Consider the following 17,461-nt stretch of genomic DNA (forward strand, 5'->3'; position numbering starts at 1 on the left):
CCAGTTCTTATTCGTGTTAAAATCCTTATATATGACTGTGTGTCTCCTGCAACTCGCAGGAAATCCTCAAAGTTGCTGACTTGAACAGAGAGGTTTTTTCCACAAGAGCAGTTAAGGCCTATTCGCACTCCCACACAAACGTGACATTTTTGATGATGTTGTTTTGTGCTTCATTCTTGGAAAAAGCAGGAAACAAAAGTGCAGGCAGATCTGTGAGTACTCCCACTCCAGCTGCCCTGCTTGCTCCACTCCTCTTGTGTGCTAAGGATGCAACGTGGCAGCCCAGTGAGATGCAAGTTCTCCTCTGGGTGCTGGGAGCTACGTGCAAGGCAGCAGTGGAAAGCCCACAGCCAGGATGCTTGTAGCTGCAGTTGCTCTCTTTTTGGAGAGTGCCTAACAGCACCCAGAGATGGATTCTCTTTGGGCAGTTTTGCCTTGACCAGGACAGTGTAGCCCAGAGGAACTTAGGGTCTGGAGATCATGCCCGTGGCTGTAATGCCTTCTCTGCTCTTGCTGGTGAAGCTTTAGACAGTATAAGACATGACTCAATAACTTTCTTAAGGCACTTATTAACTGCAGTGCCTGGCAATACTAAGAGACTGCTCTCTTAACACCAGAGCCTGCCCTCCTGCAGGCTTGCATTCTCTAGCCTGATGGCCTCTTGTTTCATGGAAAAATGCATAGGATCTGGAAGCTTTTATGAAGCCTTGCCATTGACTGCTGTATGTGCAAATGCAACCTACTGAAACCCACATAGCCTAGGAAGCAACAGGAATGGGGTATTTTTCTAAGCCCTGCTGCACCTCATTAAATATATTATTTAACTTCTGATTGCCTCAGTTTCCTAACTGACAAAAAAGTAACCATCATAGGAGAAAAAGCAAACTGCCATATGTTCCCAAGAAGCACACATCGGTGTAAGGATTGCTGGGCTCATTTAGAACTTGAACAGGGAAAACAGTACCAAAATTCAGATAGTTCCTTAGAAAAGAGGCTGTAAGTCATGCACAGTCCTGCCAGGTGCTGACAGCTTGAAGCTTTCATCTTGGCTCCTGGAAATGGGATGGGTAATTGTAGTTTCTTATGGCAGCTGTCACTTCTTGCTGTGATGCTGCTTGAGTCCTCCTGCTCAAACCTGCTGAGCTCTCTGGGTTAGTTTTCCACTGTTGGATTTCACATCCAAGTTAAAAAAATACAAATACATTCTCACAGAGAGCACTCCTGACCTCAGTCATAGTACACAGCCAGCTAAAGGGCATCCAACTTGGATTACAAAAATAACTAAAAGTCAGTCTTTTTCTTGGGTAGCACCACTGCTGCATTTCCCAAATGGCTATGGATTTTCCCTATCCAAAGAGGCTAAGTTCCAAAAAACTCCATGTAAATACATTTCTCTCCTTGACAGAAACAGAGACACAAAGAAATTTCTTTCTCCTGCCTCTTCTTGCTCAAATGTAATTACTACCACAATGTCTTCCTAAGGAAATAGCTGCTTCTGCAGGTCACTCCAGCACAACAGTATTGCACAGAGATTCTGTCACTAATATAAAAACAAGATGATCTCTAAAGGTCCCTTCCAATCCCTACCATTCTATGATTCTATGATTCTAAGTTCCTGATACAATGCAGTACTGTAACACAGAGAAAACTTTTCAACACTGTCTAAAGAAATCCTGGTATATCATTACTGGTCAAGCCCTTTGCCTTTACATTACCAGGCACCATACATAGCAGCTACAGTGTCGTGGTTTGGCCCAGCTAGCACAACAGCACCACGACAGTTTCTCGCTCGGTGCCCCCATTCACCCCTACCCTCGTTAAGATGGCGGAGGACCCAGCGAAATGGGAGTAAAAAGATAAGCAAGGTTGTTGTGGACTGAGACAAGGGCAGGGAGGGCTCACTGCCAATTATGGTTCTGGGCAGACTCTAGTACTCGACTTAGAGAGGAGAGTAGGAAAGTTTATTCTACAAGAAACAGAACAGAATAAAAGCAAAAAGGGAGTAGGATGATGAGAAAATTACAACCAGCACTTTAAGATCTCCCTCCCCCATCCCTCCTTTCTTCCTGGGCCCAGCTCACTGCTCCCGATATCTCTACCTCCTCCCTCCTCAACGGCTCAGGGGGGCAGGGAGTGGGGGATGTGGTCAGTCTCTCACAGATGGGCTCTGCTGCTTCTGTCTTCTCAGATGAGGATGACTCCTGGCATTCTTCCCCTGCTCCAACATGGGGTTCCTCCCCCGGAACACAGTCCTCAACAAACTTCTCTGGTGTGGGTTGTTCCCAACAGCTGTGGCTTCTGCCGATACAGGTTCCCTCACACGGGACACAGTCCTTGGTGAATATCTCTGGCGTGGATTCTTCACCGTGGTTGCAGTTTCTGCACTTGCAAGGTCCCTTCCTCGGGACAGGGCCTGCTCCGGCCATAGTGATAAAGGACCCCTCCTCCGGGACAAGGCCTCCTCCGGCCATACTGATAAAGAGCCCCTCCTTCGGGACAAGGCCTCCTCCGGCCAAAATCACTGTCCCTGGCTCGGGGTCTTTAAAGAAATGAAAATAAATCTCAGCTTCACCAGTTCTCTCCGTAGAATGCAGGGGAGTCTCTGCTACAGCACACCTCCTCCTCTCTTTCATCACTGACCTTGGAGTCCGTATGGTTGTTTCTCTCACCGTTCCTACTCCTTGCACCACCACCAGCCAGAAGAAGAGAAGAAGGGGCAGAAGAAAGAAAGAAGATGGAGGAAGACACCTCCCCTTCCGGCTTCTTCTTAAAAAGTGATCGTGGAGGCATCTAATTGGCTCAGGCCCAGAAGTGAGCCTTTTCTGAGCTGGGGAGAGTTGTGAGCAACTTCTTGCAGGAGCCATCTTTGCAGCCCCTTCCCCCATACCAGAAAAGGCTGTCATGTCAAACCATGACATACAGATAGAAGTCGCATAAGAAACTCCAGCGTTTCAATAACAACTCAGTCACATCAGTCACCAGGAATATCTGTTCATTTATGTTGCCAGAGAGAATGTGGCACAACAGTGCTAGGGCAAGAGCAAATGCCTTCCTAGCACAACTGTGCTTGACCCAAGAGAAGGGTGAGGTGTGTCTGGGCAGCACCTTCTGGGAGTCCTTCTAGCACCAGCACCCCTGTTCCCATAGCAAGCCTCATCACTCCCTGCCCTAGGTATTAGGCAACTACTTTCATCTTGTCCTCTCTGACAAACTTATATGGACGTGTGTGTGCTTGTGTAATTAGGGATTTTTTTTCATGTGTACACGTAAGAAAAACAGTCTCCACTGCACACGGGTCTTTCCTGAGGGGGAGGACTAGCAAATAAATTATGGGACAGATGTTAGTCATTCTGCTTATTAAACCATGGAATGGGTTTATTCAAATACTGAAGTAAGTGTGGCAGGACTGAAAACAGAGACAAAATTACTTTTAGGTGTCTGTTTCTCATAACTACATTTTCAGAGAGGATGAGCACACAAAGCCTCTTTGATTTCATTTGGGACACAACATTTCATTTCCATTTCTCATTTGTAAAATATTGGGTTAACTGAGGGCAAACCTACCTCAAGTGATGCCTCTGTGCAATGCAGTTGTTTCAATCAGCTTGCCCTTTAACTAGAGTTAAATCAAATTAACTTGGTTTAAACTGAGATCCATGCCTGTTTCCTCAGCTTCTAATCCAGTGTAAGACACTAGGACGACTAACTGCTTGTTCTTAAGGCTTTTGAATATACCACTGAGAATATAGGTGTCTCAGAGAAGGTTTTGCAAAGCATATGCTCTGTTACTGCAACGTGTGGCTGTTTTTAACAGCCATCATGCCATAGCTCTGCAGTTCTTGACAGATGTTTTACATATTTACAATCCAGTGGCACACTATAAACCACATCTTTGGTGGGGAAGGATTTGCATGCTGTTTGATGCCAGCTCGTGGCCTGCTGCTGCCTAAAGCAAGGGTTTATTTGCATAAAACATGCATCAAAAGGAGGTTTACTTAGGTTGCAACACACTTAGATGCCTGATGGAAAGAAGAAACTCACTATGATGGAGGCTGAAAGCCAATGTATTTATTTTTTGATAATGTCTGTATGTTTCATCTGATCACATCAATATGGAAAAGAAATTAAAATTTATCTGTGCAAGTGATGTAGAAATTAAAGTACGAACAACAAAACTTACCACGGCTTGCATGCTATTCCCCAGACATTTCTTCAATCACAGTCTTGCCTAGTCCTTCATTAGCACAGTAAAAAACGTTAAGCTTTAATCACAAAGACTTCCTAAGTAGATTAAAGGCCAATATTGCTGTCTGTTTAACTTACCTTTAAAGCTCTGTATTATATCTATCTTCTTAATCTGAGCTGAGCTTTTATATACAAATAACAGTTTAAAAACATCAGAGTGAATACTGTGTGGTTGTTCAGCTCTTTTATTTCCAGAGATCAGCTTTGCAGCAGTCTGCAGTTGAAAGTTGTGGTGATGCTGATAGCGATAGCAAACAATACTAAAAGGTGTGTAAAGTCTGGATGATTGGCTTCAGTGCTGGTCTGCCGGACATCTGCTCCACCTTGTTTTGTAAAAGGCCATTTTATAGACCATGCAAGTTATCAGTTATTAGGGTTCTGTTTTCACCCTTGCTTGTATTCATAACTAATGTAAAAAGGTAAAGTAGACCATCAGCTTTAAAGATAGGTAGGCATGTAGATAGATAGATAGATGATTGAATAGATGGATATATCTTTTTCTTTCTTTAGGGGATTGTTTTCAATATATACATTTAATTGTGTTATCTTCTGTGACCTTATCAGCTGTTTATAAGTGGTTGCTCTTTAGCTGATGTACTTTTAGAAAGATTTAATACCCTGTGTGCTGCCTGATGTGTTTTATTTCTGTGTAGTAGTCCAGGAGGTGCTGCCTCTAGGCAGCTGGCAATGAACTTTCTGCGTGTAATGCATTATTTTCTGTTTAAATGATTGTTTCTAGGCTGTAATTACTGTGTCGGCACTGCAGTATGCACCAAACCTAATCAGTTCATCTGTCAACATTGTCTGCTACCCTGACAAGAGACTAAAATCATTGTAGGCCTGACCTTATAGATGTCAAGGTTAAAAATGCCACATCGCTTCCTCATGTTGGCTGTTTTCTGCTGTAAGACCAATGGAGGCTTTAGAAAAGTATATGTAGATTTTTAAACCAGATTTTACTGAGTGACCTGACTGCACAGAAAGAGATACTTCTACATATCCAACTCTTAGTTAACTTGCTAAATAGCTCAAATGACGATTTAATTTCGGTGTAGAGTGGTCAGGGTTTTTTTTATCCATTCAGGTCTGGAGCAGCCTCAGGTAACAGGGGACTAGTTCATTACTCCATTTGGGTTTTGGAGTTGCCTCTGCCTAACCTGAAGAACCAGCAGCAGAGGGATCTTTTGTGATGGTACTGAGGTGATTTCAGGGTAACTCACTCCAGCGGGAGAAACCAGAAACCCTGGTAATGAGACTGATTAAATAGACCAGTTCTGGCTCTGGGAGCTGGTGGTGACAGAGCAGTGCTTGGGGACTGGGTTGACAGTGAATGGAGGTTCTCCTGGCCCCTGGGGAAGGACTGATGGGAATCAGGAGGGCCACCACTCAGCTAACCCAGACCTGCTGACCAGGAGCTCAGGCAGATTCTTTGAGGCAGAAAAATATTTCTACTAAATTATTTAGCTCTGTGCTACGAAGATGCACTAATTATTTGCTAAGTAAAAGTAACCTACATAAATAAGGCAGTGTGATACTGTAGTGCTGCAGTTTCTGCATATATACTTTTGCTTCTGTCTTTGATATAAAAAAGATAGTACAATCTCGGGAGTAACGTCCTGTCATTTCTCCTCCATTGAGTGCCTCTGTATTCTTCAGGGCATCAGTTTGTCCTGATAAAAACTCGAGGGCTTGTTGGACAAACATGGAACAGAACAGCTCCATCAGCTTGGGGTTTCCCTGTCAGTCAAACATAGACTGATTTTGAGAGACACTGTCAGTATTACAGATGGTCAAGGTCTGTAACCTTGTGTGTAACCTTGTCAATACGTGGTCTCTCATGCAGTAGTAGCACAACTTGGGGTTTGCCATGGTCAAGCCAAAGGTCCAGGGTTGCTACCTGGCAAATGAGAATTGGGCCTGTTATTTACCAAACACAGTTCAGGGTGCTGGTTTCCACAGACTATTTCTGTCTTTCTTGGATTCTTAGGGCTGTTTTCCTCCCAGCTATTTCATGGTCCTGCTACTTTATTAAAAAAATACTTTTAATATGCTTTTTAAAATATGACTACACATCATTTCCTATTTGTAAAACATTTAAGATACTGGCACAATAAATTTAACTTGCATTTTATGTGTATTTTAGTGAAACTGTTATATTGTCAGAGGCATCAAGGAATGAGGGGAACACAGACAATTTGTGAAGCCAGGGCTTTGATTTTTGTCTAAGAAGATGCGATTTCCATGACAATCCACAGTGACATTGTACTAAGAAAATATCCCTTTGAAAGTCTTTGGTTTTGTCATGGAAATAGCTGTGACAGAATCATGGCTTTTATTGTTCTTCCACTCATTCATATATGCAAAGTGGGGTGTATTTCTCTCTCTTGCCAATGCAGTCTGCAGAAATCAAGCAAGGAACAACACAATACACGTCTTCTCTCAGACAACATCAGAAATTGAGGCCATATTTTAAAGAAAAATATGCTAAAGCTGTGGTCAGAGACTTGTGATTAAAGTTCTCAAAGCGTCTAAGTTACTTAATTCTCTTCCCTGGGCAGAAAATAAATGAGATTTATATTCTTAATTGTTAAGTACTTAACACTGCAATTGTTAGTGGATGGTTCCTCTCCTAGGTAAAGTGGGAACTTTTTCAAGAGCCAAAAGTGTGTCCCATTGCTTGTTACTGCAGAACTTGATATTTTGGAGCCAAGTTGTGTCCAATCAACTCAGTGAGAGAGAAATTCCAGCTTAGCAACGCCTGTAGGATGAGCCTGTCCATTAGCACTCAGCTTTCTCTTCAGCCTAATCCAGAGGGATCACAGTAGGGGAGAGAAACAGGAGGATGGGGGTGCCAGGGTCCATGACATTTTTCTGAGTAAATATATACTAAAGTCTTATTGTAAGGATTAAAGAATCCAATTAAGATAGATATTTTTAATATATCTCTAGGGATTTAAAAGGACAGATCAAAATTTGCCAATGCTGGTATTTAATGGGATTCATATTGCATAGCCCAGCAGCACTCTTCCCTTTTAGTGCAGTATCCATTTACATTGCTCAGCCAGGCTTGTTGCCATCAAGAGACATACAAAATTCAATATTAAACTACTTTCTTTCTTCTTGTCATTCAGATATCCATTTACTTGCAGCTGCCAAGTACATTGGCTTTTATTATTTTTTTTCTATGACTTTCTCTCCTCAGGCCTCAGTCCATCACCCCAGTCAGGAATAACCCAGGCATGTGAGTGCCCTATTGCTAGAAAAGGTGCATTTCTGACACCCACCTCTTGACCACCTCCAGGTCTAACCTGCAACTGATGGCTACCAAACCAGGGACTCCTGAGCTACTTTGGGTCTGTGTAGCCCCAGTTCCACTTTTGCCTCCAAACAGTTATTCCATTGAGAGCACAGACTTTCTTCAGATCAGCTCCAGGATGAGAGGCTGCATCAACTTTTCCGAGCAACCTGTTTAGCACTTCTTCACCTGCAAAATTCGGCCCAGACTAAGCGTTCTCAGGATTTCTCACATTTTTTTTCCAGAGGATGCCAAGAGTGGCCTTCAGAAGGTGTTTGTACACTAAACAAAGAATGAATAAGGAGAGGCTAAGTCCGAAATCTGCTCTGCTGAGAGGAAAAAAAGAAAAAGAAGGTGTTTTTCTGGAGACATTTATATTAGGGCAGCAATGTCTCTCACTCAAACCTGAAGGCAGAACATCTCATACTCCTATAAGATGGATAAGAAGATGATAAACAGGGAAGAGAAGCAGACTTTGCTTAAAGCCATTAAGGTTCTCCAGAATTTGTGGAGACTGGAGACATTAGCTGTCATTTCATATGAAAATTATATGTACTCAGAAGCTTAATGATTCTCTACCAGGCTGCAGTGATTTACATAAAAGGAAGCCAAAACAGGGACAGGGAGCAAGCAAGAGACGTGGTACCTCCAAAGACAGCGTGGGGGAGTGTGATAGCTACAGGTACTCAGGGACTGAAATGTTGGAGGGAAGATGCACATCTTGGGGTACTCTACATGCACAGAGGTTTCCTGTGTGCAGAGAGGGGCAAGAGGAGAATGAGGTGGTAGGGAAGGATGGTCCAAGCCTGGTCCTTGTCCAGGCACTGACATGGTTGCCAGTCATGTTGCCATATTTTGAGTCTTTCCTTATAAACTCAGGTAGGCTGTACACCACATCTGTCTGGTGTCAGACAGCAGCTGACGGTGGAGAGGCAGGAGGCAGGAGAAACAGGTGACTTTTACCCTTCATAGTGCCTACGTGGACACTGCAGCAATGTGGCAGGAGGGATGCTCCAACACTCTTGGGTGCTGCAGCCACCCCTGAGAACTGTCAGAACTAAGAGGGAGGCCACAGATCACAGTCCTGCGTCTGATCCCTGTTGTATTGTAGGACCAGCTGATATTCCAAAGCCATTGTCTCAGGCACTACAAACCTGTGGATGAAATTCAGCTATTTCAGCTTCATCAGGAGAATCTGTGACACACATATTCATATCCCCTTACACTGATTTGTGTGGCAATCTGTGAGGCTTCTCCTGCCCTGATTATTCATGAGGCAATAATTCAGGTACCCCACAGACACTGGATGAGCTGTAGACCTTCTAAGAATCCTTTTCATTTTCTCTTAGAGGTTTTTAAAACACCCTTGGATGGACTACAGGCCTGTCATTTATTTTTTGATTTATTTAAGTAATTATGGATCATGTAGGAATAATACAGGAGCGGGAGGGAATCTGCCTTCCCATCTGCAGCAATACTGGAAAACAAAAGCTCTGGTGTTTCCAAAGAGACAGTAGAAACACATGATATTTCTTGATGTCACTGTATTTGCTAATTAGACTAGAAAGAAGCTTACATTTAATGAATGTGATTCTTTTTAAGGTTGTCCCCAGAATTTCTGTTTGTGCTTAACCTTCTCTTTCTTGCTATTGCTTGTTGTCTGGCTTTTCTTTCAGAGATTCCTGCTGTTTCATAAGCACTTTACCTGTCAAGCCATAGGCAGCTGCTTATCCTCACAGACCTGAGAATGGCTAGCAGCTAATTATGCAGGCTGGTGTATCTTTGATTTGAAAGGCAAATGCCATCTCCTGGTATGGAAGTTACAAATCATTCACCTGAATTTTCTTTTGCATCCTTAAAAAAAAAAAAAAGACCGTTGTCACAAGAAACAGAACAGCATTTTTACTTGCTGGTAGTTGACATTTTGCTTATTCGTTCACAACTTTAACATTTCTTCTAGGAGAAAGAGCTTTTAAGGAAGCAGTGACCAGCCTGCTCTCTCTACCTGTAAAGCTGTTCCTGGTAATTGAGATTTTTGAAAGCAAAGATCTTTCACTTGTGACTTTTCTCTTCAATATCTATTGACCGCCTAAGCACTTCTTGTACATGCTGCTCCCACCACTGCCAAACTAAAAGTATTGCAACAATTCAGCAAGTGTTGCAACCAGAAGATTTTCAAGCAAGGCGGCCGCCATAGACAATTTTAAGCATTCAGACTTGGGTGGGTCTACTTAAGACTCACATAAAAAAGTTGTCAGTGAGACTCAGAGACAGATGGAAAAGTGATTATCATTATGACTGCTCAGGACTGGCACTGGACATCCCTTGTTTTGGCTGGGACACCAGGGCGCCATCAGACAACAGTACTTTTCAGTCACTCTGTCTTGGTAAGTAGCATTTTTCATGCTAATGACCCACAGGTAGACATTTTGACACCAGGTTAATAGCCATGGTCCTAACTGATATGTGAGAAATCAGACCTTAACTGGCTGTTATTTGGGAGCTAGGGAGTTTGTTCTTACCCAACAGCTGCATTGAATTCCCTAGAAAGCTGGCCATGACGCAGCAGGATGGGACGTGAGGGGCTTATTGTTTGACAGAGCTAACCAGGAAGGCTTCTAGGGATCCCAGATGGTGCTCTTTAACAAACAAGCTTCAGCAAAGGAAATTGAACAGAAATGAGCCAGTTCAGTGATGGGATAACTAGTCAGAGCAGTTCTGGGGCTCCCAGAGAAAGCATGTGGCCAAACAGATGGTTCCAGGCAAAGTAGTTTGAGAAGCTTCTGCCTCATGGAAGAGTGCAAATTCTTGGCTGCATTTACTCCTCAGTGTTAGCCACCAGTTTTACAAAAGCCCAGGTTTTATTGGAGTCTGTGTATAATGCAGATGAGAGATAAGCTTGAATTAACACCGGGCATGCCATATTTTTGGTATTACGTTTAGTCAGCTGCTTTTCAGTCTCATGAATGACTGAAAGCAACAAGCCATACAGCCTCAGAGGAACTGAGATGATGGGTCCCACTATCTGCATGAGCAGCTGTTCCATAGAGTTCAGCGAAGGCATTTGGAAACCCTCCCATGGCCCGATCCAGTGCTTACAGGACTCTGTGGAGTACAGCATAGTATTTGGATTTGCTGTGATTTATTTCATACTAAGAAGCATTCTTCCTTTATAAATAAAGGAGGAGTTTGAGGGCCTTTCCCCGCCACCCCTCAAGTTAAATGAACCTGGGAGGCACCATCATAAAAGGCCATCACAAAGCACTCGAGCAGCTTGTAAATACTAAGGGTTTTATTTCCACGTCACATGGTCTCCAATAGACTCTTAAACGAGATCAGTTACAATTTAGTATGCCCAGAGATCTCCATGGTTTTCCCAAAACAAAGGAAGTTCTCAGTAAACACTGTACATAGCCAGTTGGACTGCTAACAATAATTTAAAAAGTCTTCTTGTATAGTCAATGCAAGAATACCAACAATAAAAGTACAGTACAGGTAAATTCACAACAATATTACAGTGAAACAGATTGACTCACATTTATGTGATGGTACAGTAGCAGTATGTACATGCACTAAAGTGCGAGGACCCAGAGGCATGCAAGTCAAGTATTGTAGGTGTATTTTACAGCTAACTCCATAAGACTTTCTGAGGCATTCTTTTTTTTACACTTTTTCTTGTGTTTACCTGTATTCCCCTCCATCTCTAGTAATACAAGCCTAGTGAACGAGCTTAATGGCTTTCTTCGCTACTTAAAAGGTATCGCTTCAGAGAGTTGAAGCAACTTTAAGAACCTTACTTTTAAAAACCAATAACACTGACATTAAAACAGAATAAAATTAACTTAAGACCCTAGTTTTACATGAAATAAAAACCAAAACAACCCAAAAAACCCAAAATTGAAAACATAACAGTGCAAATATAACCAAAAGGCAGTCAGTATTTGGAGAGAGCGCGAGCATGTATTCAAATTCCCTTAAAACTTAATTTACATTTTAAATCTTACTTTATATCATTTTTACCTTTTTTTTTGGTTAATATACTGTATGTAGAAAAGATGGAGACAAAAATAGTTTTCTCGACTATGAAAAAAAATTAAGTTATTACAGGCACATTAACTGTTTCATTCTAGAAACACCTCTGTTTCCCAGGTTGGACATTCAGCAGCTGCATCTGAGAACATTCTTTGACCTCTGCGAGCGGAGCTCCCTCCTCTATGGCAGAGAGGGCTGACGGGTGACCCAGCAGGGGGGAGTGGCAGCCCCCCCCTCTGCTCCCCATGGAGTCAGGCCAGCTCACCTCCCTGGCCAGGGAGCTCTGCCAGCGGCTCCTTGTTTCCGCTCTCCTCCGAGGAAGTCAGGTCTCCGGTGGACGGCGACTGTGAGGCAGTAGGGGAATGTGAAGCCCATCGCGACGGTGGGCGCCGGTTCGCTGGTCTCTCTGGCCGGGAGAAGCAGGGTTGGAGGGACGGGGCTAGTGCAGAACAAGGTAGTTCCTTGGCAGCCAAGAGAGCAAAACAGCGGTTAGTGACTTGCATTAGAGGCTGTCCGGATGCGCAAAGAATTAAGGCACATGAAATTCAAACTAAAGCTAAGCATCTGTCACGTTGCAGAACAGAAGCAAGCAGCAAACATCTGGCTGTGTGCGGGCTCCAGATATCTGCATGTGGGCCTGTGATTTATGGAACAGGTAAGGAGAGAATGAAAGAATGAGGTCTGGGATGAGCTGGAGTAGCTGACAAACTTCCATTTGCTAATTCTCCTTGTGCTAGAAGAAGAAAAGCTGAAAAGTACATTTGCATGACAGTTCAGGAAAATCCACTATTCAACTTGTTTCTGTAAGTGCTGACCTAGCATCAAAGGTCCAGGTTTGGCAATTGCAAGGAGGGTGAAAATGACCACTGACTGGGAGTTCAGACTGACATGTAGGAAAGATTTCTTGGCAGCAGAATAATGACTATAGGACTAGTTATGATCTCTAGCTGGATTAAAGATGAGGCTTACCTACAGATTTAATCTTCTAGAACATCACTTTTTACTGCCAGCTGCTGAAGCCTGAATTACAGGACCCAGTGGTATGGTACATTAAAGAACATTCACAGAAACAGAAGAAAACTCAAATTTTACTTCTCTACCAACCTTCCACTGTTCAGGCTTTATTATCCTGCCTTTGCAATTAGAAATGATCTGCAGTTGTGATTTTTTATGCTGGCACTATGTTGGTAATTGCCTCTAATATTTACGGATTTTGCTCATAGCAGAGCCAGGCTTCCTGCCTCACTCTGAATGCTCCTTACATCAAGACAAGTGATTGCAGGAGCAGGTCTGTCTCATAGTGCAAAAGCCAACCTTCTGAATTTAATTGCATACTTTGTAATTTATAAAAGCAAATCAGAGGAGTTTGTCAACCTTTAGAAATGTGTAGACTGAGGAGCACTCACTGGAGACGACAGGAGAGTTCAATAAAAAACAGCCTCAAAACCAGAATGCAAACTGGTGATAAATGAAGAGAGACCAGAAACGCTACAATGCAAAGGGAGAGCTCTGGCATGGTAAGGCACAGTTAAACCAAGGCAGCAGTAGAACGAGACAGTGGGAAGAAAAGGATGCAGCACAGTGTTTCACGTGGAGACATGACTAGGGATGGACAATATTGGAGTAGGTAACATGATGTGATTGGCAGTGAACAAACAAGGGGATATGTCGTCGAACCTCTCTGTCACAGTGGGAGGATCAAACATGAACAGTACAGGACAGAAAGATCAATTTTGAAGACACAGAGCTGAGGTGCAGGAAATGGAGCTTGTGCAGGCATGTGTTTTGGAGGGAGTGTGTCATCAAGACTTGGGGAAGCCTCTACGAAGGGCAAACTTCAGTGCATTTGGGCAATATGCATCCAACAAGATGATCTACAGTTGCACATCACCGTATGCTGCGCTCATCCGCCCTCAGCACTTGCAGGGACTGAGGGCAGTGAGCCATGGCAGAAGCTGGTCAGGGGGCTACAGGGCCCAGGTCTGCATTGCTGCCTCTGCACTGCATCCCTCCCCCCCACCCCCCCATCCCCCAATTTCTGCATCCTAAGCTTCACAACACCCCTTGCTAAAATGACAGTAAGGCTGAAATACAAATCAGCGCTAACAAGAAGATTGACTCTGTGTCCTTACTTCACCTTATCCCATTGCGCCTGGGGCAACATATGGTCTGTGAAAGCTGCCACTAGCCTCAGATTTGTTAAGAGAAATCCATATGCACAGCAAGCCCCAGAGGCAGCGCAACAGTGAATTAAGGCTATGAGATTTGTGGGTTTTGTCTTAGCCTCTTTCTAAACAGAGGCTTAAAATGATATCTCTGTAGCACTGCTTCCTTCTGGCTGCTTAGTTTCATAGCAGTAAACGAGAGTCAGCACAGTGATAACAACATTTATTTCCATTGCTTCCTTCCAGTTCAAAAGCTTCTCTTCAGCACACCCACAGATGTTGGCCAGCTTTTACTGAATGTCAGGGTTAAGCTCATCTTATCTGTGCCCAGCACAATGCAAGGCTTTGCTGGCAATGGCTGTTGCTCCAGGGCTAACAAGTGATGTCCTGGCTGCTGCATCAGTCACTCCCACTCGCAGTGTGGCTTCATCAGCCTGTGCTAAGGAAATCCAGCCATGACAAGGAAGCTGTCCAGAACAGTTTCTGAACTCCCTCCGCACTTACCACGTGTAGCTGTCATAGCTAGACACTTTTTAAAAAAATTAATATCTGGTGAGTAATTCAGTTTGATGGTTGCTTGGGGATGTGAGTGGCGAGGCAGTGCTTCTTAGCCTGGACATTGAAAATAGGAAAGCTGATTTCAGCTTTAGTTTCTAGCTATTTTCCGAGTTAAGCTGTCAGCCACCATGGCTATGCCTATATTCATAAATAAAACAGTTTTCTGCCTCTGAGATGGAGTGGATGGTCACCGCTCAGGTCTGGATAGTTTCTTCCTTCCCTCCACTGCAGTAACCCTAGCCACTGGCCAAAACTGGGCTGGGAACAGCTTAGTGAGCAAAGGTGACCATCAGCCATGGGTTGGTGCTGGACCCCCTTACCCAGCCCTCTCCACCTGCTGCTGCAACTGTGGCCAGAGGGGATGCACCCCGGGGCCGCCAGAAGCCCTGTGCAGTGCTGTGTATTTGTCAAAAGAAAGAGAGATGTTCGTTATAAATCTGAATCCCTCTCCAACATTTTTGCATACCTTTATGTTGGTCCTAAATTTTGCCAATTTTTAAAAGTTTAACAAAAACCCCAACAGCACAAATTTTGACTGAAGTGTGGCCTCTTCATAGCCCATGCTGCCACAGGTGACGGCAGACAGGCTTCTGACCGCCGCCTCCCAAGGACCACAGGGATGTTGGGTGTGTGCCGATATCTCTGGAGCTGTGGGTAGTTCTTTCCCTTTGTTAACTCACGCGTTCAAAAATACCTGCTTTCGGAAAGCTCTGGAAACAAGGTAGAAAGGACTTACAGCAGTGAGGCAGGCAGGGTTAGAGTCCCCAGGGGGCAGTTAATAAGACAGTTTGGTTCTGGACAGAACAGACAGAAAAGAGAAAGAAAGCAAGTAGGTTGGAAAGAACTGTTTTAATCCATTATTTTTTTTAAAGTGAAGGTTTCCTGTCAGCAAGGAAGAAGTCTCCAGATGTTACTACCCATTCAGATCATGTTACCGCTGTTACCATAGGGAAACTAATAATCAAAAATAAAAGATAAGCCACTTGAGGAGAAAAAGATTTAGAAAGGGAGGAAGCAAACAAACCAACCTTTTACAATCCTAGTACAATCTCAGAAGTGGACATGGCATTAAACAAACCAAACATTTCTACTCAGCAGAGAAAGACATTTGTCATCCTTTGTCAACCTTGATTAGGGCTAGAGAAAAACCACATTACTATGAAAGAGGAATAAAACTGTACTTTTTTTCCCTTTGATTTCTGCTCAAGAAATCTTTGACAAACAAAAAAAAGACCAATATTTCATGTTACCCATGTTTCTCACATTACTCGATCTTGTGTTGCTCAGGCTTCATGAAAACCCTTTGTCTTATCCTTCTCCCTTGCTCCTACTTAATAGCAATGCTGAATGGGAGACTCAAACTAATGCAAAAGCCCTTTAATTCTGACACCACTTTTTCTTCTTTTTAATATTCCCCCTCCCACGCTGAATGGTTCAGTGGCAAGTGTGCAGCAATCACTGTGTCCCAGGGAGCAGATGATGCAGCAAGCAGCTACCCTCTACTCTCAGGTCTGTGTGGACAGCCTTTTCACAGTGCTGTCTCCAGAAATGAGTTTGACCCCCTAGTCCAGGACTCTTGTGCAACCTCTGATTTACACCATTGCTAGCCACAGGAGAAGAATGTTCATACAGCTCCTAAGGTCTTAGGGTAATACTAATTTTCATTTTTAATAGTAATATTTATAAATCCCATGCTATGCAAGTAAGATAGTGGTTTAGTGAATTAGCAGCGTAAGACACTGGTAGGCTGCACTGGGTGGCTATGAATTTGTTTCTAAACAGCTCTGGGCAAGTTAGAAAATATAAAGTTATTACTACTCTGTATGCATATACTCACATACTCATACATAAATATACGTAACTATATAAATACATATGAACCAGATTCCACTTTCGCAGCTGGAAAATAAAAAGAAATTATGTAACTAAATCACTCAGAAGCTCAAATTAAAGAAAAGGCACCAACAGGTGCTCCATACAAGTTTAAAGTCATTAATATACCATGGCAGGATTGCAGAAACAAGAAGGCATTTGGTGGTAAGCAGACACTCATCCTGAGCAGAAAGGTGAGGGGGAAGCAGAGTAAGGATCTACAGGAGATTGGCAGGGGCAGCACTGACATGATGCTGCCCCAAGGACAGCCTGCCTCCTCCAAGATCAACATTTGCTGAACTGCTGCATCTGGCTTTTTACAAAATGAGCTAGTGGAATCTGTACAAAGTGTAATTTGTGTGGTCAGTGTAATCCATAAATAACCCAAGGCATCTGCAAAGTCTAAACTCATTTGTGGTTTTGTTTTTCATTATTGAACCTGTGCTCCATGAACTATATCTTGTAGAGCATCACCTCATCTAGGAAAAGCAAAGCTCATTGTGTGAACACCCACCACCTTCATTTTCCTGAGAAATGACAGGATCACCCAGAGATCATAACCCGTGCATCTAGACAACAGTCGTAACAACCAAGTAAGAGGTGCAAGGAAAAACAAGTCTTAGCTCTGAGGCTCAAAACTAAAAAAAATTAGGCAAAAGACACTGAGAATTCACAAAGAGAAGCAATTTTCTGCCAAGTTGATGGTCAATGACTTTTTGCTACACAGCATTGACCCAAATCTGTCTGCGCATCACATATACTAATTGTATTTTGCCTACAGAAATTTGTGATGACGTGGGCTGCCATTCATTTACTTATATTTGATGTCTGCTGAGATGTTTAAAAAATGCAGGAGGAAAACAAGACTTTCAAGGGATGCCTTGAAGGCAAAGCTGAGTTGAACTTGTAAGAGTACAAGACACTTTCTAAGAAGGACTTTTTGTGAAGGACTGGTAGTACATTCCCAGTGTTTCAAACTAAGGATAAAATACAGAGATGGCTAGAAAGATTCAAATATATGAGTGTGCTTTTCACTTTCATTCACTCTGAGGTTTGTGTGCAAAAGCCCACTTTTATTATTTTAAACATGTATGTGGTTTCTTTTTTATACATCTAAACTTCAATGTTTCTATCTGTTTAAACTGCATATAGGGAATATATCCTCATCTTTGGATTCTCTTGTTAGGCACAAGGGATCATGTCCTCTGAGCTGTACCTACAAAAGAGGAATTGATTGTCCATTAAGAACCACCGATTACTGCAAGGCAGACTGCAGACTCAAAAAGTTTCAGTG

The 17,461-nt window shown here is 43.1% G+C and overlaps 1 protein-coding gene across 4 annotated transcripts in view; it reads right to left on the minus strand.

Annotated features, from left to right (window-relative positions):
* Positions 1–10,814: 10,814 nt before the first annotated feature.
* Positions 10,815–17,461, minus strand: part of MTCL1 (microtubule crosslinking factor 1) — a 106,087-nt gene continuing 99,440 nt past the window's right edge. For all 4 annotated transcript variants that reach the window (XM_061996091.1, XM_061996088.1, XM_061996090.1 and 1 more), the window contains one exon: positions 10,815–12,033. In XM_061996091.1, the coding sequence (XP_061852075.1) occupies positions 11,824–12,033 (210 nt within the window). In that variant the 3' untranslated portion in view covers positions 10,815–11,823. The remainder of the gene's footprint in view (positions 12,034–17,461) is intronic.

This window comes from Colius striatus, chromosome 4 (genome assembly GCF_028858725.1).
Source record: "Colius striatus isolate bColStr4 chromosome 4, bColStr4.1.hap1, whole genome shotgun sequence".
Lineage (NCBI taxonomy): Eukaryota > Metazoa > Chordata > Aves > Coliiformes > Coliidae > Colius > Colius striatus.